At 38.3% G+C, this 26,162-nt stretch overlaps 6 protein-coding genes across 12 annotated transcripts in view; all 6 read right to left on the bottom strand.

Moving 5' to 3' along the window:
- The window catches only part of LOC138203885 (C-type mannose receptor 2-like), a 45,747-nt gene that overhangs the window by 4,882 nt on the left and 14,703 nt on the right, over nucleotides 1-26,162 (bottom strand). The gene's annotated exons all lie outside the window — the stretch shown is intronic.
- On the bottom strand, nucleotides 222-3,513 carry LOC138203890 (C-type mannose receptor 2-like). The gene is made up of 4 exons (XM_069158900.1): nucleotides 3,297-3,513; nucleotides 2,021-2,395; nucleotides 1,485-1,826; nucleotides 222-1,127 (listed from the first exon to the last, which is right to left on the bottom strand). Exons 2-4 carry the CDS (start codon nucleotides 2,337-2,339, stop codon nucleotides 730-732), a joined length of 1,059 nt encoding a protein of 352 aa, XP_069015001.1. The 5' UTR covers nucleotides 2,340-2,395; nucleotides 3,297-3,513; the 3' UTR covers nucleotides 222-729.
- On the bottom strand, nucleotides 5,611-9,378 carry LOC138203905 (lithostathine-1-beta-like). 3 transcript variants are annotated; one of them, XM_069158923.1, is made up of 5 exons: nucleotides 9,128-9,377; nucleotides 7,842-8,216; nucleotides 7,307-7,647; nucleotides 6,566-6,854; nucleotides 5,611-6,472 (listed from the first exon to the last, which is right to left on the bottom strand). In XM_069158923.1, the coding sequence occupies exons 3-5, from the start codon at nucleotides 7,488-7,490 to the stop codon at nucleotides 6,469-6,471; spliced, it is 477 nt and encodes a 158-aa protein (XP_069015024.1). In that variant the 5' UTR covers nucleotides 7,491-7,647; nucleotides 7,842-8,216; nucleotides 9,128-9,377; the 3' UTR covers nucleotides 5,611-6,468. The 3 variants fall into 3 exon arrangements, with proteins under 3 accessions (XP_069015024.1, XP_069015022.1, XP_069015023.1); XM_069158921.1 differs by having other exon boundaries at nucleotides 5,611-6,854; nucleotides 9,128-9,378; XM_069158922.1 differs by having other exon boundaries at nucleotides 5,611-6,854; nucleotides 7,307-8,216; nucleotides 9,128-9,378.
- Nucleotides 11,397-14,523, bottom strand: LOC138203891 (macrophage mannose receptor 1-like). Of its 2 annotated transcripts, none has more exons than XM_069158901.1 (4): nucleotides 14,453-14,523; nucleotides 13,895-14,272; nucleotides 13,026-13,364; nucleotides 11,397-12,394 (listed from the first exon to the last, which is right to left on the bottom strand). In XM_069158901.1, exons 1-4 carry the CDS (start codon nucleotides 14,496-14,498, stop codon nucleotides 12,111-12,113), a joined length of 1,047 nt encoding a protein of 348 aa, XP_069015002.1. In that variant the 5' UTR covers nucleotides 14,499-14,523; the 3' UTR covers nucleotides 11,397-12,110. The 2 variants fall into 2 exon arrangements, with proteins under 2 accessions (XP_069015002.1, XP_069015003.1); XM_069158902.1 differs by having other exon boundaries at nucleotides 12,304-12,452.
- LOC138203881 (C-type mannose receptor 2-like) lies at nucleotides 15,547-20,015 on the bottom strand. 4 transcript variants are annotated; one of them, XM_069158885.1, is made up of 5 exons: nucleotides 19,958-20,015; nucleotides 19,039-19,120; nucleotides 18,479-18,856; nucleotides 17,613-17,948; nucleotides 15,547-17,016 (listed from the first exon to the last, which is right to left on the bottom strand). In XM_069158885.1, the coding sequence occupies exons 2-5, from the start codon at nucleotides 19,094-19,096 to the stop codon at nucleotides 16,643-16,645; spliced, it is 1,146 nt and encodes a 381-aa protein (XP_069014986.1). In that variant the 5' UTR covers nucleotides 19,097-19,120; nucleotides 19,958-20,015; the 3' UTR covers nucleotides 15,547-16,642. The 4 variants fall into 4 exon arrangements, with proteins under 4 accessions (XP_069014986.1, XP_069014988.1, XP_069014989.1 ...); XM_069158887.1 differs by having other exon boundaries at nucleotides 15,547-16,986; XM_069158888.1 differs by having other exon boundaries at nucleotides 15,547-16,928.
- Nucleotides 20,677-24,067, bottom strand: LOC138203894 (C-type mannose receptor 2-like). Its single transcript, XM_069158904.1, has 4 exons — nucleotides 23,851-24,067; nucleotides 22,569-22,943; nucleotides 22,033-22,374; nucleotides 20,677-21,580 (listed from the first exon to the last, which is right to left on the bottom strand). The coding sequence occupies exons 2-4, from the start codon at nucleotides 22,885-22,887 to the stop codon at nucleotides 21,237-21,239; spliced, it is 1,005 nt and encodes a 334-aa protein (XP_069015005.1). The 5' UTR covers nucleotides 22,888-22,943; nucleotides 23,851-24,067; the 3' UTR covers nucleotides 20,677-21,236.

The raw sequence follows: 26,162 nt of genomic DNA, 5'->3' as shown, positions 1-26,162 counted from the left end.
GATTATCACAGTGTGGATCATATCGTATGATATTTGCCTGTAACATAAGTAAGCTCTGTGTTTCCCCCATGTCGTGTTGGCAGGACTGTGCTGCTATCTGATTAGATATTAATAAGCCCTGCAAAGTGCATGTCTCATTTATGATAGTGGTCACTTTAACAAAGGTTTTTCCTTTAATTATAACAGTAAATGCATCAATTATAAGAAAAAAGGGAAATGTATATTTTTGGGTAATTTTTATTTCTATTCGTTGAGTAATTAAGTACATCTTCTGAACAATTGTGTTTGTGTTTTCAATCTCGGATAAAATGCAAAAGTAAATGAGCATCAGAAGCCACTCCGTACTTCTACAGTAAATTCAACAACACAGTTCAATTATCCATTTCAACAAAACTCCCTAAACCGTAATTATAATATAAACTTGAGTTTACATAATATAACCATCACCAGAAAAATCTAGTCTATTGGTGTACCTTTACCGAATGTGACAGATAAATACACGTAACATGAGATAAAAAAAAAAAAAAAATCCCCTTAAAGAAAGAAAGAAAGAGAAAACTCACACTTAAATGTAAAATGTACAAATGATGACTGATATTCTCAATTCTCAAATCTCAATTCCCCTCAATGTGGAATCGACAGTTAGCATTTGGTCTTTTCCAGTGGGGAGTTCTACATTTCCACAAATACCTTTCCCCAAAAAAAAAAAAAAAAAGGTCTAAACTTCTTTCAAAGTAACACAACCAAAAACAAAGTGTGTACATGAAGACAAAGTGTGTCAGCAGTGAGTAGAAGGGTTTTAATTCTTAGAGCAGATGAAATTAAACGTTTGACCCACTCATGTTGTCCTCCGCTCTTCATGGCTCCAGACATGTCGCATTCATCGGTTTTCTCTGTCTCCCAGTTTTTGTAGTCGACCACCTCGTCGCTGACGCAGAACCAGAAATCCAGCGTGCAGGTGTAGCGCAGTCCCAGCCAGACGAAAGGAGTCGAGGCGTTCTTGGCTTTCTCCTGGACCCATCTCTGCTCGTCCAGGTTAGTGATGGTGACCAGGTCGATGTGGTTCTTTCTGCAGTAATACAAGGCGTCCTCCCAGGTCTTATTTTCTTTGATCAGAATCACCTTATCTGTCATTGAGAGGAATGTACACACCAGCTCTGTTCAGGTTATTGTTGAGAACTCTGGGCTTCAATTTTAAATGGATTTTTGAATACAAAACAAATGTCATCAAATTTTCTCTGTGCAAGTTTGAATTAAAACTCTATGACCCCCTCTACCCTCATTCCTCACCGCGGCATTAACAAGATAATTTATTTAATTGAGATTAAGATGACATACTTTTTTTAAATTTTTTAAATCATTGATTTGTTAGCAAGTATTCTGAAATGGTAAATTGATTTCGATCATTTCGGACTGTTTCCAGGCTGAAGCTAAAATTACAGATGTTACGTTCTCTTCATGGATCTTTAAAAAATAAAACTCACCGTCATGACAGAAGAAGGTTTTTTTGTCAGCGCAGTCGCAATTCTTCCAGAAGTGATTATTATCTTTGAAGTTGATCATGGCACATTCTCCATCGTTGTCGTTAAATCTCTCATCCCAGTCTCTGAAAGAGAAACCGCTCCCATCGGACCACTTCCAAGTGTCTCTGAACAGGCCGAACAACATGAATGTTCCTCCTTTAGCCGCCTTTGTTTGTAGTTCTGCTTCCTGTAGCTGGTTTACTCCACTGACCAGGTCTGTGTGCTTCTCTCTGCAGTATCTCTGAGCTTTAAACCAGGTCATGTGGTCTTCAATCAAATGAAACTTTGTGGTTGAACTACTTTCTGTGAAATAAACAAATGAACTTTTATCAACTATGAAATGGATTACCAAGACATTTTGTGCAGACATTTGAGTCCAATAGTCCCAGCACACATTTTTATTTTCTTAGTCTAAAGAGATATTCTAGTCAATGTCATCTAAACAGTTTTACATGATATATTTCTGAACTTAAATAATGGTGATATTACATTCTTACCATCGTAGCAGAGGAATTTACTCTCTGTCTGACAATACACATCTGTCCAGTTGAGGTATGTTTGAATAGCTCCACAGTTCTCGTTTTGATCGTGATCATTCGGTTCTCCTGTGTCCCAATTTGTCTCAGTTTCATTGAACTCCACCCCAGGCGGAGACCAGTACCACTTCCTGTTGGCATCTGTTTGGTTTTTCAGCCCGATCCAGGCTCCATTTTCATGTGCAGATTCACGGAGTCTGTCCATGTCTGTCATGTTAGTCACTGTGGCCAGGACAGTGTGATTATCTCTGCAGTACAGCTGTGCTTCAGACCAGTTCATTTTCTGGTTAATGTAGTGATACTCGTAGAGTTTACCCGTGATGAAGCAACACTTACCTAAAAACAGAGAAAATACTTCAGTATTCAAGTCATCTCTCCAGCAGATTAAGTTGTAGTCATTTCCTTAAAAATGGCAACTATTATGGCTGAACAACTCTGGTTAGAATGAGAATCACACATTTTTGTTTTTGCTTAGATTTGAGATCACGATTCTCTCACTACCACCCCCCCCCCCCAATATAATCGTTTATTGGTTTTATCTATCTGATCCAGAGGACAACAAAAAATGGTGCCCAAGGAAACCTTGTAAATTTCAGATCAATCGCCTCGTTGAGATGCTACCGCTGAGTCTAATAAAACACTGATGACTCGAAATTTTCAAAAACTACAGACTTTAAATGAAGCTGACAGAGAAGATTATTTAGACGCGGTCAGATCATTACAATGTCTGGTAGCTTTCCTTCAGCTTCTCTTGTGGTGCTGCGAGATGAAATCTAATTCTCAGTGGGCGGGCAGAACTCGGCAAGTTCCCCGTCACGGGACCAACATATCAACTCTGGACAACAGAGAGGCAACGCTCCGTTTGTAACACAATGAATCACTGAGCATAAAAACAATCAGCATTAGTCTCTTGTCGTCTCTTTGAACCAGTATTTTTCTGGTTCAGTGGTTATCGCGATTCTTTTGATTAGATTAGATTAGATTTAGACTTTATTAATCTCACAGTGGGGAAATTCAGTCGTCGCAGCAGCATAGAAAAACAAAAGGTGCACACAATATGAAACAATTTACAAATACGTAGAAGATATAAGAAATAAGATAGATACAAAAATAATTATTTTAGAAAAAAAAGAAATTAGAGCATCAATAAATACACACACACACACACACACACACACACACACACACACACACACACACAGACTACATATACACAAAAACAAATAAAATAGCCTGCCTCAGATCCGCCGCTCCCCTGCCTGAGAACATGCACTGCAGCTCTACGGCTGGACCCGACCTATCCTCTGTTCCCCGGGAGTACACGGATCTGGGGGAGACTTTTAGTAAGGAACAAGCCCTCTCCCTACCACCTCATCGGCCGTACGACTGCGCCATCGAGTTGCTCTCTGGCGCATCGTTTCCCACCAGCCGCCTCTACAATCTGTCCCGACCCGAACGAGAGGCAATGGAGCGATATATTACAGACTCTCTCGCCGCAGGAATTATCCGCCCCTCATCCTCCCCACTGGGAGCGTTGTTTTTTTTTGTAACAAAGAAAGACAAGGCCCTTCGTCCGTGCATTGATTACCGTGGTCTCAACCAGATTACCACCAAGAATAAATACCCTCTACCACTGCTAGACTCCGTCTTTGAGTCTCTCGCTGGGGCCACCATGTTCACAAAGTTGGACCTCCGTAACGCCTACCACCTGGTCCGAATCCGAGAGGGAGATGAGTGGAAGACTGCGTTTAACACCCCCCATCATTTTTGATGTCATCCACCCTGTTCAACCAGCAGCGTCTCCCCACTTTGAGTCTCTATTTTTTACTTTTATTTTCTGCCCTTTATAGTCCGAGAGTAAAGTGAGGCTGAACGAAATCATCCGAAGGAATTCACAACATACGGCTCTAGTGCTTGTGTAAGTATCATCAGTTCAGAACACGACAGGTTGACGACAGTGTCACATTAATTGTGATCCACAATTACTGCAATTCACCAAAAGTTTACCAAAATATACTGCAAATTGGATAAATAATGCGCGTGGCTTATCGTAATTGTGTGGACAAGTGTGGACTTGAAAGGAGGAAGCAGGGTTTCTCTAACATAGTGCGGCCAGTGTTGTTGGTGTTTTTAGGTATTTTAAACATGGCTCATTTTGCATTGCAGGAAATAAAACAAACAGCATCCGCGTTGACTCCCTTCCTCCTACGTTTGTCCGTCTCAGAATTGAGTTTATTTTACTTTGACCCATCTATATAGCATTTAAACAGTTTACTAACATTAATTGAATGGTTTTATATCACACCGTAAACTTAAAAATAAGTAGATATAAGTGTTTATCAATGCATTTGATCCTGTGAGCACATATAAGTGACTGCTGATATGCAAACATATAACTCTACAGTGTTTTACTGTGTGATAATTCATTATAAGTGTTAAGAAATATTGCACTTCGAACTTAAATGTCCCTATATATTTTTACAACCACATTTTTATGAATTAAATGTTTATATAAAGGGCATGTAAATGCTCAAAATGGGGTGTTAAAAGTATTTCACAAAATGTTAAAAGCTTTAAAAAAAAAAATAAAAAAAAAAGTTTATATAATAAAAGGTAAATGCCATCTTTTTTTTTTTTTGTACTATAGTCTGCAGCACCCAAAGGAGTATTAGTGAGATCTGGTGATGATGTTTATTTAAATTATGTAAAGTCTAGTTTGCAGTTGGTTATAGTTCATCTTACAGGTGTTGGATGGGTTTAAGCTCAGCGCTCCGTGCAGGTCAGTCAAGTTCTTAACCAACTGATGTGGAAAAACCACAAATCTTTTTGGGTCTCACTTTGTGCCTTAGGTTAAAGGGACTTCTACAAACTTTTTCCACACAGATAGAGGCACACTACTATCACTTGTGTCCTTGTATGTGGAAGCATTAAGGTTTCCACTTCCCACTTTAGTGCTCATCTATGTAATGAAACGATTTCTAATGAAAAGAAACATTAATTTTGGACTATGTATGGCGAATATATCATTTTGCATTTGGGCTACAGTCTTTAGGTAACTCTTGTGCTTTTCAATGTAGTTATAATATTGGTCAAATATGTTTGCAGGCTTCTATCAATATTAGGAGTTCGGTGTCCACAGAGATGCAAAATTATACAAAGAGCCACCAGACTATGGCTCCTTTCATGATTCATGTTTCAGAGAGAAGAACCAGACGGACGAGATTAGCAGGAACTCATTTGACTTTAGAAGCAGCACTTGTTCTACTATGGCCATGTCATATTTTGTTTACGTAAACAAATCTTTCCAGGAGCCTTCCTGTGCCACACAGCGATTGCCCCAGCGCTCTGTACATGGCCTGGCAGGACACTCTGACCTGTGGCCTCCACTGTCCCGCAGTGCTGATACGAGGGAACCAGCAGAACGTCCTCACTTTCTACTGCCAGTAAAAGCTGTCTTAAGAGGGACGGACGTGTTTCCCCCATGTAGTGTTGGCAGGACTGTGCTGCTATCTTATTAGATATTAATAAGCCCTGCAAAGTGCATGTCTCATTTATGATAGTGGTCACTTTAACAAAGGTTTTTCCTTTAATTATAACAGTAAATGCATCAATTATAAGAAAAAAGGGAAATGTATATTTTTGGGTAATTTTTATTTCTATACGTTGAGTAATTAAGTACATCTTCTGAACAATTGTGTTTGTGTTTTCAATCTCGGATAAAATGCAAAAGTAAATGAGCATCAGAAGCCACTCCGTACTTCTACAGTAAATTCAACAACACAGTTCAATTATCCATTTCAACAAAACTCCCTAAACCGTAATTATAATATAAACTTGAGTATACAAAATAAAACCATCACCAGAAAAATCTAGTCTATTGGTGTACCTTTACCGAATGTGACAGATAAATACACGTAACATGAGATAAAAAAAATTTAAAAAAAAAATCTCCTTAAAGAAAGAAAGAAAGAGAAAACTCACACTTAAATGTAAAATGTACAAATGATGATTGATATTCTCAATTCCCCTCAACGTGTAATCTACAGTTCGCGTTTGGTCTTTTCCAGTGGGGAGTTCTACATTTCCACAAATACCTTTCCAAAAAAAAAAGAAAAAAAGTCTAAACTTCTTTAAAAGTAACACAACCAAAAACAAAGTGTGTACATGAAGACAAAGTGTGTCAGCAGTGAGTAGAAGGGCGGCACGGTGGTGTAGTGGTTAGCACTGTCGCCTCACAGCAAAAAGGTTCTGGGTTCGAATCCGGTCCTGGGCCTTTCTGTGAGGAGTTTGCATGTTCTCCCTGTGCTTGCGTGGGTTCTCTCCGGGTTCTCCGGCTTCCTCCCATCATCCAAAAACATGCACCTCAGGACAGGTCATCATTGTAAATGAGAATTGGTTCTCAATTGATATTACCTGGTTAAATAAAGGTCAAATAAATAAATAAAAGGGTTTTAATTCTTAGAGCAGATGAAATTAAACGTTTGATTATCCATTTGTTTGACCCACTTATGTTGTCCTCCGCTCTTCATGGCTCCAGACATGTCGCATTCATCGGTTTTCTCTGAGTCCCAGTTTTTGTAGCCGACCACCTCGTTGCTGACCCAGAACCAGAAATCCAGCGTGCAGGTGTAGCGCAGTCCCAGCCAGACGAAAGGAGTCGAGGCGTTCTTGGCTTTCTCCTGGACCCATCTCTGCTCGTCCAGGTTAGTGATGGTGACCAGGTCGATGTAGTTCTTTCTGCAGTAATACAAGGCGTCCTCCCAGGTCTTATTTTCTTTGATCAGAATCACCTTATCTGTCATTGAGAGGAATGTACACACCAGCTCTGTTCAGGTTATTGTTGAGAACTCTGGGCTTCAATTTTAAATGGATTTTTGAATACCAAACAAATGTCATCAAATTTTCTCTGTGCAAGTTTGAATTAAAACTCTATGACTCTCTCCCCCCATTCCTCACCGCGGCATTAACAAGATAATATATTTAATAGAGATTAAGATGACATAACATTTTTTTTAAAAAAATCATTGATTTGGTAGCTCATGTATTTGTAGCTCTGAAGTGAAAATGCACAGAATATTTTGAATAAATATGCTCACCAATGAAAGAACTGTATCATAAATACATTCATAAAAACACGAGTATTCTGAAATGGTAAATTGATTTCGATCATTTCAGACTGTTTCCAAGCTGAAGCTAAAATTACAGATGTTGCGTTCTCTTCATGGATCTTTAAAAAATAAAACTCACCGTCATGACAGAAGAAGGTTTTTTCGGCAGTGCAGTCGCAATTCTTCCAGAAGTGATTATTATCATTGAACTTGATCATGGCACATTCTCCATCGTTGTCGTTAAAGCTCTCATCCCAGTCTCTGAAAGAGAAACCGCTCCCATCGGACCACTTCCAAGTGTCTCTGAACAGGCCGAACCACATGAAAGTTCCTCCTTTAGCCGCCTTTGTTTGTAGTTCTGCTTCCTGTAGCTGGTTTACTCCACTGACCAGGTCTGTGTGCTTCTCTCTGCAGTATCTCTGAGTTTAAACCAGGTCATGTAGTCTTCAATCAAATGAAACGTTGTGTTTGAACTACTTTCTGTGAAATGAACAAATTAACTTTCATCAACTATGAAATGGATTACCAAGACATTTTGTGCAGACATATGAGTCCAATAGTACCAGCACAAATTTTTATTTTCTTAGTCTAAAGAGATATTCTAGTCAATGTCATCTAAACAGTTTTACATGATATATTTCTGAACTTAAATAATGGTGATATTACATTCTTACCATCGTAGCAGAGGAAATTACTCTTTATCTGACAATACACATCTGTCCAGTTGAGGTATGTTTGAATAGCTCCACAGTTCTCGTTTTGATCGTGATCATTCGGTTCTCCTGTGTCCCAATTTGTCTCAGTTTCATTGAACTCCACCCCAGGCGGAGACCAGTACCACGTCCTGTTGGCATCTGTTTGGTTTTTCAGCCCGATCCAGGCTCCATTTTCATGTGCAGATTCACGGAGTCTGTCCATGTCTGTCATGTTAGTCACTGTGGCCAGGTCAGTGTGATTATCTCTGCAGTACAGCTGTGCTTCAGACCAGTTCATTTCCTGGTCAATGTAGTGATACTCGTAGAGTTTACCTGTGATGAAGCAACACTTACCTAAAAACAGAGAAAATACTTCAGTATTCAAGTCATCTCTCCAGCAGATTAAGTTGTAGTCATTTCCTTAAAAATGGCAACTATTATGGCTGAACAACTCTGGTTAGAATGAGAATCACACATTTTTGTTTTTGCTTAGAATTGAGATCACGATTCTCTCACTACCCCCCCCCCCCCCTCCAATATAATCGTTTATTGGTTTTATCTATCTGATCCAGAGGACAACAAAAAATGGTGCCCGAGGAAACCTTGTAAATTTCAGATCAATCGTCTCATTGAGATGCTACCGCTGAGTCTAATAAAACACTGATGACTCGAAATTTTCAAAATCTACAGACTTTAAATGAAGCTGACAGAGAAGATTATTTAGACGCGGTCAGATCATTACAATGTCTGGTAGCTTTCCTTCAGCTTCTCTTGCGGTGCTGCGAGATGAAATCTAATTCTCAGTGGGCGGGCAGAACTCGGCAAGTTCCCCGTCACGGGACCAACATATCAACTCTGGACAACAGAGAGGCAACGCTCCGTTTGTAACACAATGAATCACTGAGCATAAAAACAATCAGCATTAGTCTCTTGTCGTCTCTTTGAACCAGTATTTTTCTGGTTCAGTGGTTATCGCGATTCTTTTGATTAGATTAGATTAGATTTAGACTTTATTAATCTCACAGTGGGGAAATTCAGTCGTCGCAGCAGCATAGAAAAACAAAAGGTGCACACAATATGAAACAATTTACAAATACGTAGAAGATATAAGAAATAAGATAGATACAAAAATAATTATTTTAGAAAAAAAAGAAATTAGAGCATCAATAAATACACACACACACACACACACACACACACACACACACACACACACACACACACACACAGACTACATATACACAAAAACAAATAAAATAGCCTGCCTCAGATCCGCCGCTCGCCTGCCTGAGAACATGCACTGCAGCTCTACGGCTGGACCCGACCTATCCTCTGTTCCCCGGGAGTACACGGATCTGGGGGAGACTTTTAGTAAGGAACAAGCCCTCTCCCTACCACCTCATCGGCCGTACGACTGCGCCATCGAGTTGCTCTCTGGCGCATCGTTTCCCACCAGCCGCCTCTACAATCTGTCCCGACCCGAACGAGAGGCAATGGAGCGATATTTTACAGACTCTCTCGCAGCAGGAATTATCCGCCCCTCATCCTCCCCACTGGGAGCGTTGTTTTTTTTTGTAACAAAGAAAGACAAGGCCCTTCGTCCCTGCATTGATTACCGTGGTCTCAACCAGATTACCACCAAGAATAAATACCCTCTACCACTGCTAGACTCCGTCTTTGAGTCTCTCGCTGGGGCCACCATGTTCACAAAGTTGGACCTCCGTAACGCCTACCACCTGGTCCGAATCCGAGAGGGAGATGAGTGGAAGACTGCGTTTAACACCCCCCATCATTTTTGATGTCATCCACCCTGTTCAACCAGCAGCGTCTCCCCACTTTGAGTCTCTATTTTTTACTTTTATTTTCTGCCCTTTATAGTCCGAGAGTAAAGTGAGGCTGAACGAAATCATCCGAAGGAATTCACAACATACGGCTCTAGTGCTTGTGTAAGTATCATCAGTTCAGAACACGACAGGTTGACGACAGTGTCACATTAATTGTGATCCACAATTACTGCAATTCACCAAAAGTTTACCAAAATATACTGCAAATTGGATAAATAATGCGCGTGGCTTATCGTAATTGTGTGGACAAGTGTGGACTTGAAAGGAGGAAGCAGGGTTTCTCTAACATAGTGCGGCCAGTGTTGTTGGTGTTTTTAGGTATTTTAAACATGGCTCATTTTGCATTGCAGGAAATAAAACAAACAGCATCCGCGTTGACTCCCTTCCTCCTACGTTTGTCCGTCTCAGAATTGAGTTTATTTTACTTTGACCCATCTATATAGCATTTAAACAGTTTACTAACATTAATTGAATGGTTTTATATCACACCGTAAACTTAAAAATAAGTAGATATAAGTGTTTATCAATGCATTTGATCCTGTGAGCACATATAAGTGACTGCTGATATGCAAACATATAACTCTACAGTGTTTTACTGTGTGATAATTCATTATAAGTGTTAAGAAATATTGCACTTCGAACTTAAATGTCCCTATATATTTTTACAACCACATTTTTATGAATTAAATGTTTATATAAAGGGCATGTAAATGCTCAAAATGGGGTGTTAAAAGTATTTCACAAAATGTTAAAAGCTTTAAAAAAAAAAATAATAAAAAAAGTTTATATAATAAAAGGTAAATGCCATCTTTTTTTTTTTTTGTACTATAGTCTGCAGCACCCAAAGGAGTATTAGTGAGATCTGGTGATGATGTTTATTTAAATTATGTAAAGTCTAGTTTGCAGTTGGTTATAGTTCATCTTACAGGTGTTGGATGGGTTTAAGCTCAGCGCTCCGTGCAGGTCAGTCAAGTTCTTAACCAACTGATGTGGAAAAACCACAAATCTTTTTGGGTCTCACTTTGTGCCTTAGGTTAAAGGGACTTCTACAAACTTTTTCCACACAGATAGAGGCACACTACTATCACTTGTGTCCTTGTATGTGGAAGCATTAAGGTTTCCACTTCCCACTTTAGTGGAACTAATGCTCATCTATGTCATGAAACGATTTCTAATTAAAAGAAACATTAATTTTGGACCATGTAGGGCGAATATATCATTTTGCATTTGGGCTACAGTCTTTAGGTAACTCTTGTGCTTTTCAATGTAGTTATAATATTGGTCAAATATGTTTGCAGGCTTCTATCAATATTAGGAGTTCGGTGTCCACAGAGATGCAAAATTATACAAAGAGCCACCAGACTATGGCTCCTTTCATGATTCATGTTTCAGAGAGAAGAACCAGACGGACGAGATTAGCAGGAACTCATTTGACTTTAGAAGCAGCACTTGTTCTACTATGGCCATGTCATATTTTGTTTACGTAAACAAATCTTTCCAGGAGCCTTCCTGTGCCACACAGCGACTGCCCCAGCGCTCTGTACATGGCCTGGCAGGACACTCTGACCTGTGGCCTCCACTGTCCCGCAGTGCTGATACGAGGGAACCAGCAGAACGTCCTCACTTTCTACTGCCAGTAAAAGCTGTCTTAAGAGGGACGGACGTGTTTCCCCCATGTAGTGTTGGCAGGACTGTGCTGCTATCTGATTAGATATTAATAAGCCCTGCAAAGTGCATGTCTCATTTATGATAGTGGTCACTTTAACAAAGGTTTTTCCTTTAATTATAACAGTAAATGCATCAATTATAAGAAAAAAGGGAAATGTATATTTTTGGGTAATTTTTATTTCTATACGTTGAGTAATTAAGTACATCTTCTGAACAATTGTGTTTGTGTTTTCAATCTCGGATAAAATGCAAAAGTAAATGAGCATCAGAAGCCACTCCGTACTTCTACAATAAATTCAACAACACAGTTCAATTATCCATTTCAACAAAACTCCCTAAACCGTAATTATAATATAAACTTGAGTATACAAAATAAAACCATCACCAGAAAAATCTAGTCTATTGGTGTACCTTTACCGAATGTGACAGATAAATACACGTAACATGAGATAAAAAAAAAAAAAAATTAAAAAAATCCCCTTAAAAAAAGAAAGAAAGAGAAAACTCACACTTAAATGTAAAATGTACAAATGATGACTGATATTCTCAATTCCCCTCAACGTGTAATCTACAGTTAGCGTTTGGTCTTTTCCAGTGGGGAGTTCTACATTTCCACAAATACCTTTCCAAAAAAAAAAAAAAAAAAAAAAAAAGTCTAAACTTCTTTAAAAGTAACACAACCAAAAACAAAGTGTGTACATGAAGACAAAGTGTGTCAGCAGTGAGTAGAAGGGTTTTAATTCTTAGAGCAGATGAAATTAAACGTTTGATTATCCATTTGTTTGACCCACTCATGTTGTCCTCCGCTCTTCATGGCTCCAAACATGTCGCATTCATCGGTTTTCTCCGAGTCCCAGTTATCGTAGCCGACCACCTCGTCGCTGACCCAGAACCAGAAATCCAGCGTGCAGGTGTAGCGCAGTCCCAGCCAGACGAAAGGAGTCGAGGCGTTCTTGGCTTTCTCCTGGACCCATCTCTGCTCGTCCAGGTTAGTGATGGTGACCAGGTCACTAGTTCTTTCTGCAGTAATACAAGGCGTCCTCCCAGGTCTTATTTTCTTTGATCAGAATCACCTTATCTGTCATTGAGAGGAATGTACACACCAGCTCTGTTCAGTTTATTGTTGAGAACTCTGGGCTTCAATTTTAAATGGATTTTTGAATACCAAACAAATGTCATCAAATTTTCTCTGTGCAAGTTTGGATTAAAACTCTATGACCCTCAATAAAGATTAAGAGGATAATGACACTATAAAAAAATATTATTGCAGCAACAAAACAGCAAACTAACAATTAAAGAAAAACGTATGTACCTTTACTAATACCAAAAAAAATGCTGTCACTTTGTCGTTCGGTAACAATTAGATATCTTCATATTTTGAAATAATCTCTGGGAAAGTCTGAGTCCAAAACAATATTCTAGACCAATTTTTATTTCCACGCCTACCCTGGGCATTAACAAGATAACATTTGTAATAAATAACGACACTAAAAAACAATTATTGCACAAAAACTAACAATGAACAAAGGAGACGTAGCTTATGTAGGTGTGAAGTAAAAGTTCACAGAATGTAAATGTCTGAAATAAATACACTTACTACTTGAAGAGATGTTGTGTAATCTCCATAGATAAGAAATAAATAAAAACTCACCCTCATAACAGAAGAAGGGTTTTTTCTCAGTACAGTTGCCATTCCTCCATAAACCATCTTCATCCAACATGATCTTGGCACAGTTCCCCGGCTGGTCTTTAAATTCCACATCCCAGTGTCTGAAATAGGAGCCTAACCCGTTTGACCACCTCCAGGTGTCTCTGAACAGGCCGATCCAAAATCTCTCCCAGTCAGCTGGGACTGTCTCATTCCTGAAGAGTTTGGCTGTCTGCCAGACTCCACTGATCAGGTCTGTGTGATTCTTTCTGCAGTACCTCTGAGCTTCAAGCCAAGTCTTCTCTTCATTAATCGGAAAGAATTCTTTTGATGCATTCTTTCCTGTGAAGGAAAAGCACAAACTTACATCACAGTACTCAGCGGGCCTGGTCATGTGTTTGTCACCTAAAGTGTTGCTGAGTATCTGTCATGTCATTAACTGGCAAGTATATTAAGAAATTCACCTTTTTGTCAAGGTTTTAAGTCTCAGAAAATTCAATTTTTTCTAATTTTTTTAAACAGGGTGAAACAATATTGTTAAATATATAATCCTAATTCCACTAGTTTAATCAAGTACTGTTGATTTCTTTTCAAATTGATTTTTAAAAATTGTTTTGTCAGAATTTGTATATTAATACGAACAAGTGGAATTTTATCACCGCAATTAACAGTTAATGTCACTTATTGAAATAAACTGCAGGAATTATAAGCGTTGTTTAAAGGCTGGTTAAATTTGGACTTTCAGGTATATTATCAGCCAAGTGTTTACTTAATTTGACGTGAAAGGCAGACGTATATGTCAAAATGGAAAACAAATGTTGGAAAAAGCGATGTGCTAAATACCCTTAGCATTATTAACCTCATATTCTCACCGTTGTAGCAGACAAACTTCAGTTTGTGACTACAAAGGACATCTTGCCATTTTCTGTTGTGCATTCGCACACAGTTCTCAACACCTCCCTGATCATTCGGCTCTCCTGAACTCCATTTTTCTTTATTTTCTTTGTACTCCACCCAAGGCAGAGACCAGTGCCACGTCCTGTTGGCTTCTGTGTGGTTTTTCAGCCCGATCCAGGCTTCCTCTTTATTCACTGGACGTTTACTGAGGAGTCTCTTCATGTCTCTCATGTTGTTCACTGTGGCCAGGTCAGTGTGCTTCTGTCTGCAGTAGTTCTGGGCATCAGACCACGTCTTGCTCATGTTAATGTAGTGATACGAGTAGACTTGACCTGTGATGAAGCAACACTGACCTAAAAACAGAGATGAAGGAACACTGACTATGATTTAAATTAGGCTTTGAGGGCAGTTATTTACTAAGCAGTGTCCAAGTTTTATAGAAATCTAGATGAAGCCGTAGTGATCATTAAAATAAAATGTATACCAAACATACATAAGTGGCACGTGTGGAGATGGTGAGACGATGCACTTACCCATCAGAGTGATCAGGAACAGACTCCACTTCATCTTTGAAATCATTCAAAAGACACTTAACCTGTTGAACTAAAATAATTAAATAAATATCTAAATACTTAATATCAAGGTTAAAAAAAAAAAAAAAAAAAAAAAAAAGCACCTCCCTCCATTGTAGAGTTCAGTCTTTTTAAAGGAAGAGGAATAGAAGAGGGTAGCAAATACAGTCAAACCAGAATTAACAGTAAGTTACATTTTAGCCCGTTAGGTAAATACAAGGTCCTTCAATAGATATCTGTAGACGCTAAGAAGAAGCGAGTTTCGCTGCTACTATTGTAGATTTCGTTTCCGTCAGGTATTTAAAGTTGACAGACGAAATAACAGTTAAAAACCATATAAATTGTGATTGAACTTTACCAGAGTTTTTTTTTTTTTTTTTTTTAAATATATATATAATTTTTCTTCTGAAAAGTGCTGCGTCCGGAAACGACGCGAAGAGATAGAACCAAAACAGTAAATTTGCCGACCAAACAGAAAAACAATGAGCCTAAACCAGCTGCAAATATCTGTACATATAAGGGAAGCTGCAGATTCTGGTGATAATTGTCTGTAGATTCATCATACGAACAACCGCTCTTACATTTTGACAGAGTCATTTGATACGTTCTTTTTTCTGAATGTCGAGTATCGACACTTTATAAAGGCAGCAGGCTTTATGTATCTTGTTGTGGTATTCATACTCCATTTAAATTACAGAGGCTTAAATTAATTTGAAAAGATACAGGCAATTATTAAATCTAATTTTCTGGCAAATTAAAAACTTAATGTGTGATATGAATCAGATTTTAGATACAAAATATTAACGAACCACATGAACTAAAGAAATAAGAAGAAGCCTCTTCACACAGGTGGAGTTTAAACGTACCTCTAGTTGCCTCTTCTCTCCTTCGTTTGCTGTTAGAAGACCGGTGCTCAGTAACAAGATGCTCACTAACACGGAGAACTCATGGAGCCAGTTTATATCAGCATTTTAACATTCAAACAGGAAGAAGTGCACATCAGTTATTCAAAAGAGGGTGAGGTCATTTGCATTTGTCAGAGAAAAACAAGTGTGAAATGTTAAAATGATTTATTAGGAAAATAACAACACGTAAGCAAGATGTATTTTGAAGGTTCGTTTCTCGTTCTAAAAATAAAAAGTATACATTTTGAAGATCAACTTTTACCCCTGTGTTGGGCTAACATCTGTGTTTGAAGCTGATACCTATAACGTATCATGACTTAAATTTGAGTCTGTACCTCAGTGTTTACCTTTTATAGATGTCTTTAATTTCCTCATTAACTGTTGCATGAATATTACGAGGAAACACCAGAACACAAAAGTGTATCATCTGTTTTGCAGCTATAGATTATCACAGTGTGGATCATATCGTATGATATTTGCCTGTAACATAAGTAAGCTCTGTGTTTCCCCCATGTCGTGTTGGCAGGACTGTGCTGCTATCTGATTAGATATTAATAAGCCCTGCAAAGTGCATGTCTCATTTATGATAGTGGTCACTTTAACAAAGGTTTTTCCTTTAATTATAACAGTAAATGCATCAATTATAAGAAAAAAGGGAAATGTATATTTTTGGGTAATTTTTATTTCTATTCGTTGAGTAATTAAGTACATCTTCTGAACAATTGTGTTTGTGTTTTCAATCTCGGATAAAATGCAAAAGTAAATGAGCATCAGAAGCCACTCCGTACTTCTACAGTAAATTCAACAACACAGTTCAATTATCCATTTCAACAAAACTCCCTAAACCGTAATTATAACATAAACTTGTGTTTACATAATATAACCATCACCAGAAAAATCTAGTCTATTGGTGTACCTTTACCGAATGTGACAGATAAACACACGTAACATGAGATAAAAAAAAAAAAAAAAATCCCCTTAAAGAAAGAAAGAAAGAAAGAGAAAACTCACACTTAAATGTAAAATGTACAAATGATGACTGATATTCTCAATTCTCAAATCTCAATTCCCCTCAATGTGGAATCTACAGTTAGCGTTTGGTCTTTTCCAGTGGGGAGTTCTACATTTCCACAAATACCTTTCCAAAAAAAAAAAGAAAAAAAGTCTAAACTTCTTTAAAAGTAACACAACCAAAAACAAAGTGTGTACATGAAGAGAAAGTGTGTCAGCAGTGAGTAGAAGGGTTTTAATTCTTAGAGCAGATGAAATTAAACGTTTGATTATCCATTTGTTTGACCCACTCATGTTGTCCTCCGCTCTTCATGGCTCCAGACATGTCGCATTCATCGGTTTTCTCTGAGTCCCAGTTTTTGTAGCCGACCACCTCGTCGCTGACCCAGAACCAGAAATCCAGCGTGCAGGTGTAGCGCAGTCCCAGCCAGACGAAAGGAGTCGAGGCGTTCTTGGCTTTCTCCTGGACCCATCTCTGCTCGGCTCGGTTAGTGATGGTGACCAGGTCACTGTAGTTCTTTCTGCAGTAATACAAGGCGTCCTCCCAGGTCTTATTTTCTTTGATCAGAATCACCTTATCTGTCATTGAGAGGAATGTACACACCAGCTCTGTTCAGGTTATTGTTGAGAACTCTGGGCTTTCAATTTTAAATGGATTTTTGAATACCAAACAAATGTCATCAAATTTTCTCTGTGCAAGTTTGAATTAAAACTCTATGACCATTCCCCGTCTACCCCCATTCCTCACCGCGGCATTAACAAGATAAGATATTTAATTGAGATTAAGATGATAATGACACTATAAAAAAATATTGCAGCAATAAAACAAGAAACTAACAATTAAAGAAAATAGTATGTACCTTTACTAATACCAAAATAAATATCGTCTCTTTGTCGTTCGGTAACAATTAGATATCTTCATATTTTGAAATAATCTCTGGGAAAGTCTGAGTCCAAAACAATATTCTAGACCAATTTTTATTTCCACGCCTACCCTGGGCATTAACAAGATAACATTTGTAATAAATAACGACACTAAAAAACAATTATTGCAAAAAAACAAAAACTAACAATGAACAAAGGAGATGGAGCTTATGTAGGTGTGAAGTAAAAGTTCACAGAATGTAAATGTCTGAAATAAATACACTTACTACTTGAAGAGATGTTGTGTAATCTCCACTGATAAGAAATAAATAAAAACTCACCCTCATAACAGAAGAAGGGTTTTTTCTCAGTACAGTTGCCATTCCTCCATAAACCATCTTCATCCAACATGATCTTGGCACAGTTCTCCGGCTGGTCTTCAAATTCCACATCCCAGTGTCTGAAATAGGAGCCGAACCCGTCTGACCACCTCCAGGTGTCTCTGAACAGGCCGATCCAAAAATGGTCATTGCTGACGGTGACATTCTCATCCCTGGATTTGTTTAACTGCCAGACTCCACTGATCAGGTCTGTGTGATGCTTTCTGCAGTACCTCTGAGCTTCAAGCCACGTCTTCTCTTCATTAATCGGAAAGAATTCTTTTGATGCATTCTTTCCTGTGAAGGAAATGCACAAACTTAAATCACGGTACTCAGCGGGCCTGGTCATGTGTTTGTCACCTAAAGTGTTGCTGAGTATCTGTCATGTCATTAACTGGCAAGTATATTAAGAAATTCACCTTTTTGTCAAGGTTTTAAGTCTCAGAAAATTCAATTTTTTTTAATTTTTTTAAACAGGTTGTAACAACATTGTTAAATATATAATCCTAATTCCACTGGTTTAATCAAGTACTGTTGATTTCTTTTCAAATTGATTTTTAAAAATTGTTTTGTCAGAATTTGTATATTAATACGAACAAGTGGAATTTTATCACCGCAATTAACAGTTAATGTCACTTATTGAAATAAACTGCAGGAATTATAAGCGTTGTTTAAAGGCTGGTTAAATTTGGACTTTCAGGTATATTATCAGCCAAGTGTTTACTTAATTTGACGTGAAAGGCAGACGTATATGTCAAAATGGAAAACAAATGTTGGAAAAAGTGATGTGCTAAATACCCTTAGCATTATTAACCTCATATTCTCACCGTTGTAGCAGACAAACTTCAGTTCTCTACTACAACGGACATCTTGCCATTTTCTGTTGTGCAGTTTCACACAGTTCTCAACATCTATCTGATTGTCCGGCTCGCCTACAGTCCATTTTTCTTTATTTTCTTTGTACTCCACCCAAGGCAGAGACCAGTGCCACGTCCTGTTGGCATCTGTGTGTTTTTTCAGCCCGATCCAGGCTTCCTCTTTATTCACTGGACGTTTACGGAGGAGTCTCTTCATGTCTCTCATGTTGTTCACTGTGGCCAGGTCAGTGTGCTTCTGTCTGCAGTAGTTCTGGGCATCAGACCACGTCTCGTTCATGTTAACGTAGTGATACGAGTAGACTTGACCTGTGATGAAGCAACACTGACCTAAAAACAGAGATGAAGGAACACTGACTATGATTTAAATTAGGCTTTGAGGGCAGTTATTTACTAAGCAGTGTCCAAGTTTTATAGAAATCTAGATGAAGCCGTAGTGATCATTAAAATAAAATGTATACCAAACATACATAAGTGGCACTTGTGTGGAGCTGGTGAGACGACGCACTTACCCATCAGAGTGATCAGGAACAGACTCCACTTCATCTTTGGCCTGGTAGATGAAATCATTCAAAAGACACTTAACCTGTTGAACTAAAATAATCAAATAAATATCTAAATACTTAATGTCATGGTTAAAAAAAAAAAAAAAAAAAAAAAAAAAAAAAAAGCACCTCCCTCCATTGTAGAGTTCAGTCTTTTTAAAGGAAGAGGAATAGAAGAGGGTAGCAAATACAGTCAAACCAGAATTAACAGTAAGTTACATTTTAGCCCGTTAGGTTAATACAAGGTCCTTCAATAGATATCTGTAGACGATAAGAAGAAGCGAGTTTCGCTGCTACTATTGTAGATTTTGTTTCTGTCAGGTATTTAAAGTTGACAGACGAAATAACAGTTAAAAACCATATAAATTGTGATTGAACTTCACCAGTTTTTTTATTTTTTGTTATATATATATATAATTTTTCTTCTGAAAAGTGCTGTGTCCGGAAACAACGCGAAGAGATAGAACCAAAACAGTAAATTTGCCGACCAAACAGAAAAACAATGAGCCTAAACCAGCTACAAATATCTGTACATTTAAGGGAAGCTGCAGATTCTGGTGATAATTGTCTGTAGATTCATCATACGAGCAACCGCTCTTACATTTTGACAGAGTCATTTGATACATTCTTTTTTCTGAATGTCGAGTGTAGACACTTTATAAAGGCAGCAGGCTTTATGTATCTTGTTGTGGTATCCATACTCCATTTAAATTACAGAGGCTTAAATTAATTTGAAAAGATACAGGCAATTATTAAATCTAATTTTCTGGCAAATTAAAAACTTAACGTGTGATATGAATCAGAATTTAGATACAAAATATTAACGAACCACATGAACTAAAGAAATAAGAAGAAGCCTCTTCACACAGGTGGAGTTTAAACGTACCTCTAGTTGCCTCTTCTCTCCTTCGTTTGCTGTTAGAAGACCGGTGCTCAGTAACAAGATGCTCAATAACACGGAGAACTCATGGAGCCAGTTTATATCAGCATTTTAACATTCAAACAGGAAGAAGTGCACATCAGTTATTCAAAAGAGGGTGAGGTCATTTGCATTTGTCAGAGAAAAACAAGTGTGAAATGTTAAAATGATTTATGAGGAAAATAACAACACGTAAGCAAGATGTATTTTGAAGGTTCGTTTCTCGTTCTAAAAATAAAAAGTATACATTTTGAAGATCAACTTTTACCCCTGTGTTGGGCTAACATCTGTGTTTGAAGCTGATACCTATAACGTATCATATGACTTAAATTTGAGTCTGTACCTCAGTGTTTACCTTTTATAGATTTCTTTAATTTCCTCATTAACTGTTGCATGAATATTACGAGGAAACACCAGAACACAAACGTGTATCATCTGTTTTGCAGCTATAGATTATCACAGTGTGGATCATATCGTATGATATTTGCCTGTAACATAAGTAAGCTCTGTGTTTCCCCCATGTCGTGTTGGCAGGACTGTGCTGCTATCTGATTAGATATTAATAAGCCCTGCAAAGTGCATGTCTCATTTATGATAGTGGTCACTTTAACAAAGGTTTTTCCTTTAATTATAACAGTAAATGCATCAATTATAAGAAAAAAAGGGAAATGTATATTTTTGGGTAATTTTTATTTTTATACGTTGAGTAATTAAGTACATCTTCTGAACAATTGTGTTTGTGTTTTCAATCTCGGATAAAATGCAAAAGTAAATGAGCATCAGAAGCCACTCTGTACTTCTACAGTAAATTCAACACAGTTCAATTATCCATTTCAACAAAACTCCCTAAACCGTAATTATAACATAAACTTGACTTTACATAATGTAACCATCACCAGAAAAATCTAGTCTATTGGTGTACCTTTACCGAATGTGACAGATAAATACACGTAACATGAGATAAAAAAAAAAAAAAAATCCCCTTAAAGAAAGAAAGAAAGAGAAAACTCACACTTAAATGTAAAATGTACAAATGATGACTGATATTCTCAATTCTCAAATCTCAATTCCCCTCAATGTGGAATCTACAGTTAGCGTTTGGTCTTTTCCAGTGGGGAGTTCTACATTTCCACAAATACCTTTCCAAAAAAAAAAGAAAAAAAGTCTAAACTTCTTTAAAAGTAACACAACCAAAAACAAAGTGTGTACATGAAGAGAAAGTGTGTCAGCAGTGAGTAGAAGGGTTTTAATTCTTAGAGCAGATGAAATTAAACGTTTGATTATCCATTTGTTTGACCCACTCATGTTGTCCTCCGCTCTTCATGGCTCCAGACATGTCGCATTCATCGGTTTTCTCTGAGTCCCAGTTTTTGTAGCCGACCACCTCGTCGCTGACCCAGAACCAGAAATCCAGCGTGCAGGTGTAGCGCAGTCCCAGCCAGACGAAAGGAGTCGAGGCGTTCTTGGCTTTCTCCTGGACCCATCTCTGCTCGTCCAGGTTAGTGATGGTGACCAGGTCGATGTAGTTCTTTCTGCAGTAATACAAGGCGTCCTCCCAGGTCTTATTTTCTTTGATCAGAATCACCTTATCTGTCATTGAGAGGAATGTACACACCAGCTCTGTTCAGGTTATTGTTGAGAACTCTGGGCTTCAATTTTAAATGGATTTTTGAATACCAAACAAATGTCATCAAATTTTCTCTGTGCAAGTTTGAATTAAAACTCTATGACTCTCTCCCCCCATTCCTCACCGCGGCATTAACAAGATAATATATTTAATAGAGATTAAGATGACATACTTTTTTTATTTTTTAAATCATTGATTTGGTAGCTCATGTACTTGTAGCTGTGAAGTGAAAATGCACAGAATATTTTGAATAAATATGCTCACCAATGAAAGAACTATATCATAAATACATTCATAAAAACACGAGTATTCTGAAATGGTAAATTGATTTCGATCATTTCGGACTGTTTCCAGGCTGAAGCTAAAATTACAGATGTTACGTTCTCTTCATGGATCTTTAAAAAATAAAACTCACCGTCATGACAGAAGAAGGTTTTTTTGTCAGCGCAGTCGCAATTCTTCCAGAAGTGATTATTATCTTTGAAGTTGATCATGGCACATTCTCCATCGTTGTCGTTAAATCTCTCATCCCAGTCTCTGAAAGAGAAACCGCTCCCATCGGACCACTTCCAAGTGTCTCTGAACAGGCCGAACAACATGAATGTTCCTCCTTTAGCCGCCTTTGTTTGTAGTTCTGCTTCCTGTAGCTGGTTTACTCCACTGACCAGGTCTGTGTGCTTCTCTCTGCAGTATCTCTGAGCTTTAAACCAGGTCATGTGGTCTTCAATCAAATGAAACTTTGTGGTTGAACTACTTTCTGTGAAATAAACAAATGAACTTTTATCAACTATGAAATGGATTACCAAGACATTTTGTGCAGACATTTGAGTCCAATAGTCCCAGCACACATTTTTATTTTCTTAGTCTAAAGAGATATTCCAGTCAATGTCATCTAAACAGTTTTACATGATATATTTCTGAACTTAAATAATGGTGATATTACATTCTTACCATCGTAGCAGAGGAATTTACTCTCTGTCTGACAATACACATCTGTCCAGTTGAGGTATGTTTGAATAGCTCCACAGTTCTCGTTTTGATCGTGATCATTCGGTTCTCCTGTGTCCCAATTTGTCTCAGTTTCATTGAACTCCACCCCAGGCGGAGACCAGTACCACTTCCTGTTGGCATCTGTTTGGTTTTTCAGCCCGATCCAGGCTCCATTTTCATGTGCAGATTCACGGAGTCTGTCCATGTCTGTCATGTTAGTCACTGTGGCCAGGACAGTGTGATTATCTCTGCAGTACAGCTGTGCTTCAGACCAGTTCATTTTCTGGTTAATGTAGTGATACTCGTAGAGTTTACCCGTGATGAAGCAACACTTACCTAAAAACAGAGAAAATACTTCAGTATTCAAGTCATCTCTCCAGCAGATTAAGTTGTAGTCATTTCCTTAAAAATGGCAACTATTATGGCTGAACAACTCTGGTTAGAATGAGAATCACACATTTTTGTTTTTGCTTAGATTTGAGATCACGATTCTCTCACTACCACCCCCCCCCCCCAATATAATCGTTTATTGGTTTTATCTATCTGATCCAGAGGACAACAAAAAATGGTGCCCAAGGAAACCTTGTAAATTTCAGATCAATCGCCTCGTTGAGATGCTACCGCTGAGTCTAATAAAACACTGATGACTCGAAATTTTCAAAAACTACAGACTTTAAATGAAGCTGACAGAGAAGATTATTTAGACGCGGTCAGATCATTACAATGTCTGGTAGCTTTCCTTCAGCTTCTCTTGTGGTGCTGCGAGATGAAATCTAATTCTCAGTGGGCGGGCAGAACTCGGCAAGTTCCCCGTCACGGGACCAACATATCAACTCTGGACAACAGAGAGGCAACGCTCCGTTTGTAACACAATGAATCACTGAGCATAAAAACAATCAGCATTAGTCTCTTGTCGTCTCTTTGAACCAGTATTTTTCTGGTTCAGTGGTTATCGCGATTCTTTTGATTAGATTAGATTAGATTTAGACTTTATTAATCTCACAGTGGGGAAATTCAGTCGTCGCAGCAGCATAGAAAAACAAAAGGTGCACACAATATGAAACAATTTACAAATACGTAGAAGATATAAGAAATAAGATAGATACAAAAATAATTATTTTAGAAAAAAAAGAAATTAGAGCATCAATAAATACACACACACACACACACACACACACACACACACACACACACACACACACACACAGACTACATATACACAAAAACAAATAAAATAGCCTGCCTCAGATCCGCCGCTCCCCTGCCTGAGAACATGCACTGCAGCTCTACGGCTGGACCCGACCTATCCTCTGTTCCCCGGGAGTACACGGATCTGGGGGAGACTTTTAGTAAGGAACAAGCCCTCTCCCTACCACCTCATCGGCCGTACGACTGCGCCATCGAGTTGCTCTCTGGCGCATCGTTTCCCACCAGCCGCCTCTACAATCTGTCCCGACCCGAACGAGAGGCAATGGAGCGATATATTACAGACTCTCTCGCCGCAGGAATTATCCGCCCCTCATCCTCCCCACTGGGAGCGTTGTTTTTTTTTGTAACAAAGAAAGACAAGGCCCTTCGTCCCTGCATTGATTACCGTGGTCTCAACCAGATTACCACCAAGAATAAATACCCTCTACCACTGCTAGACTCCGTCTTTGAGTCTCTCGCTGGGGCCACCATGTTCACAAAGTTGGACCTCCGTAACGCCTACCACCTGGTCCGAATCCGAGAGGGAGATGAGTGGAAGACTGCGTTTAACACCCCCCATCATTTTTGATGTCATCCACCCTGTTCAACCAGCAGCGTCTCCCCACTTTGAGTCTCTATTTTTTACTTTTATTTTCTGCCCTTTATAGTCCGAGAGTAAAGTGAGGCTGAACGAAATCATCCGAAGGAATTCACAACATACGGCTCTAGTGCTTGTGTAAGTATCATCAGTTCAGAACACGACAGGTTGACGACAGTGTCACATTAATTGTGATCCACAATTACTGCAATTCACCAAAAGTTTACCAAAATATACTGCAAATTGGATAAATAATGCGCGTGGCTTATCGTAATTGTGTGGACAAGTGTGGACTTGAAAGGAGGAAGCAGGGTTTCTCTAACATAGTGCGGCCAGTGTTGTTGGTGTTTTTAGGTATTTTAAACATGGCTCATTTTGCATTGCAGGAAATAAAACAAACAGCATCCGCGTTGACTCCCTTCCTCCTACGTTTGTCCGTCTCAGAATTGAGTTTATTTTACTTTGACCCATCTATATAGCATTTAAACAGTTTACTAACATTAATTGAATGGTTTTATATCACACCGTAAACTTAAAAATAAGTAGATATAAGTGTTTATCAATGCATTTGATCCTGTGAGCACATATAAGTGACTGCTGATATGCAAACATATAACTCTACAGTGTTTTACTGTGTGATAATTCATTATAAGTGTTAAGAAATATTGCACTTCGAACTTAAATGTCCCTATATATTTTTACAACCACATTTTTATGAATTAAATGTTTATATAAAGGGCATGTAAATGCTCAAAATGGGGTGTTAAAAGTATTTCACAAAATGTTAAAAGCTTTAAAAAAAAAAATAAAAAAAAAAGTTTATATAATAAAAGGTAAATGCCATCTTTTTTTTTTTTTGTACTATAGTCTGCAGCACCCAAAGGAGTATTAGTGAGATCTGGTGATGATGTTTATTTAAATTATGTAAAGTCTAGTTTGCAGTTGGTTATAGTTCATCTTACAGGTGTTGGATGGGTTTAAGCTCAGCGCTCCGTGCAGGTCAGTCAAGTTCTTAACCAACTGATGTGGAAAAACCACAAATCTTTTTGGGTCTCACTTTGTGCCTTAGGTTAAAGGGACTTCTACAAACTTTTTCCACACAGATAGAGGCACACTACTATCACTTGTGTCCTTGTATGTGGAAGCATTAAGGTTTCCACTTCCCACTTTAGTGCTCATCTATGTAATGAAACGATTTCTAATGAAAAGAAACATTAATTTTGGACTATGTATGGCGAATATATCATTTTGCATTTGGGCTACAGTCTTTAGGTAACTCTTGTGCTTTTCAATGTAGTTATAATATTGGTCAAATATGTTTGCAGGCTTCTATCAATATTAGGAGTTCGGTGTCCACAGAGATGCAAAATTATACAAAGAGCCACCAGACTATGGCTCCTTTCATGATTCATGTTTCAGAGAGAAGAACCAGACGGACGAGATTAGCAGGAACTCATTTGACTTTAGAAGCAGCACTTGTTCTACTATGGCCATGTCATATTTTGTTTACGTAAACAAATCTTTCCAGGAGCCTTCCTGTGCCACACAGCGATTGCCCCAGCGCTCTGTACATGGCCTGGCAGGACACTCTGACCTGTGGCCTCCACTGTCCCGCAGTGCTGATACGAGGGAACCAGCAGAACGTCCTCACTTTCTACTGCCAGTAAAAGCTGTCTTAAGAGGGACGGACGTGTTTCCCCCATGTAGTGTTGGCAGGACTGTGCTGCTATCTTATTAGATATTAATAAGCCCTGCAAAGTGCATGTCTC

The sequence above is a fragment of the Embiotoca jacksoni genome, unplaced genomic scaffold, assembly GCF_022577435.1.
Source record: "Embiotoca jacksoni isolate LCO1_2020_lvr unplaced genomic scaffold, fEmbJac1.0.p SCAF_24, whole genome shotgun sequence".
NCBI lineage: Eukaryota > Metazoa > Chordata > Actinopteri > Embiotocidae > Embiotoca > Embiotoca jacksoni.
The sequence above is the reverse complement of the archived record's forward strand: the minus strand, read 5'-3'. Positions and strand labels throughout refer to the sequence as shown.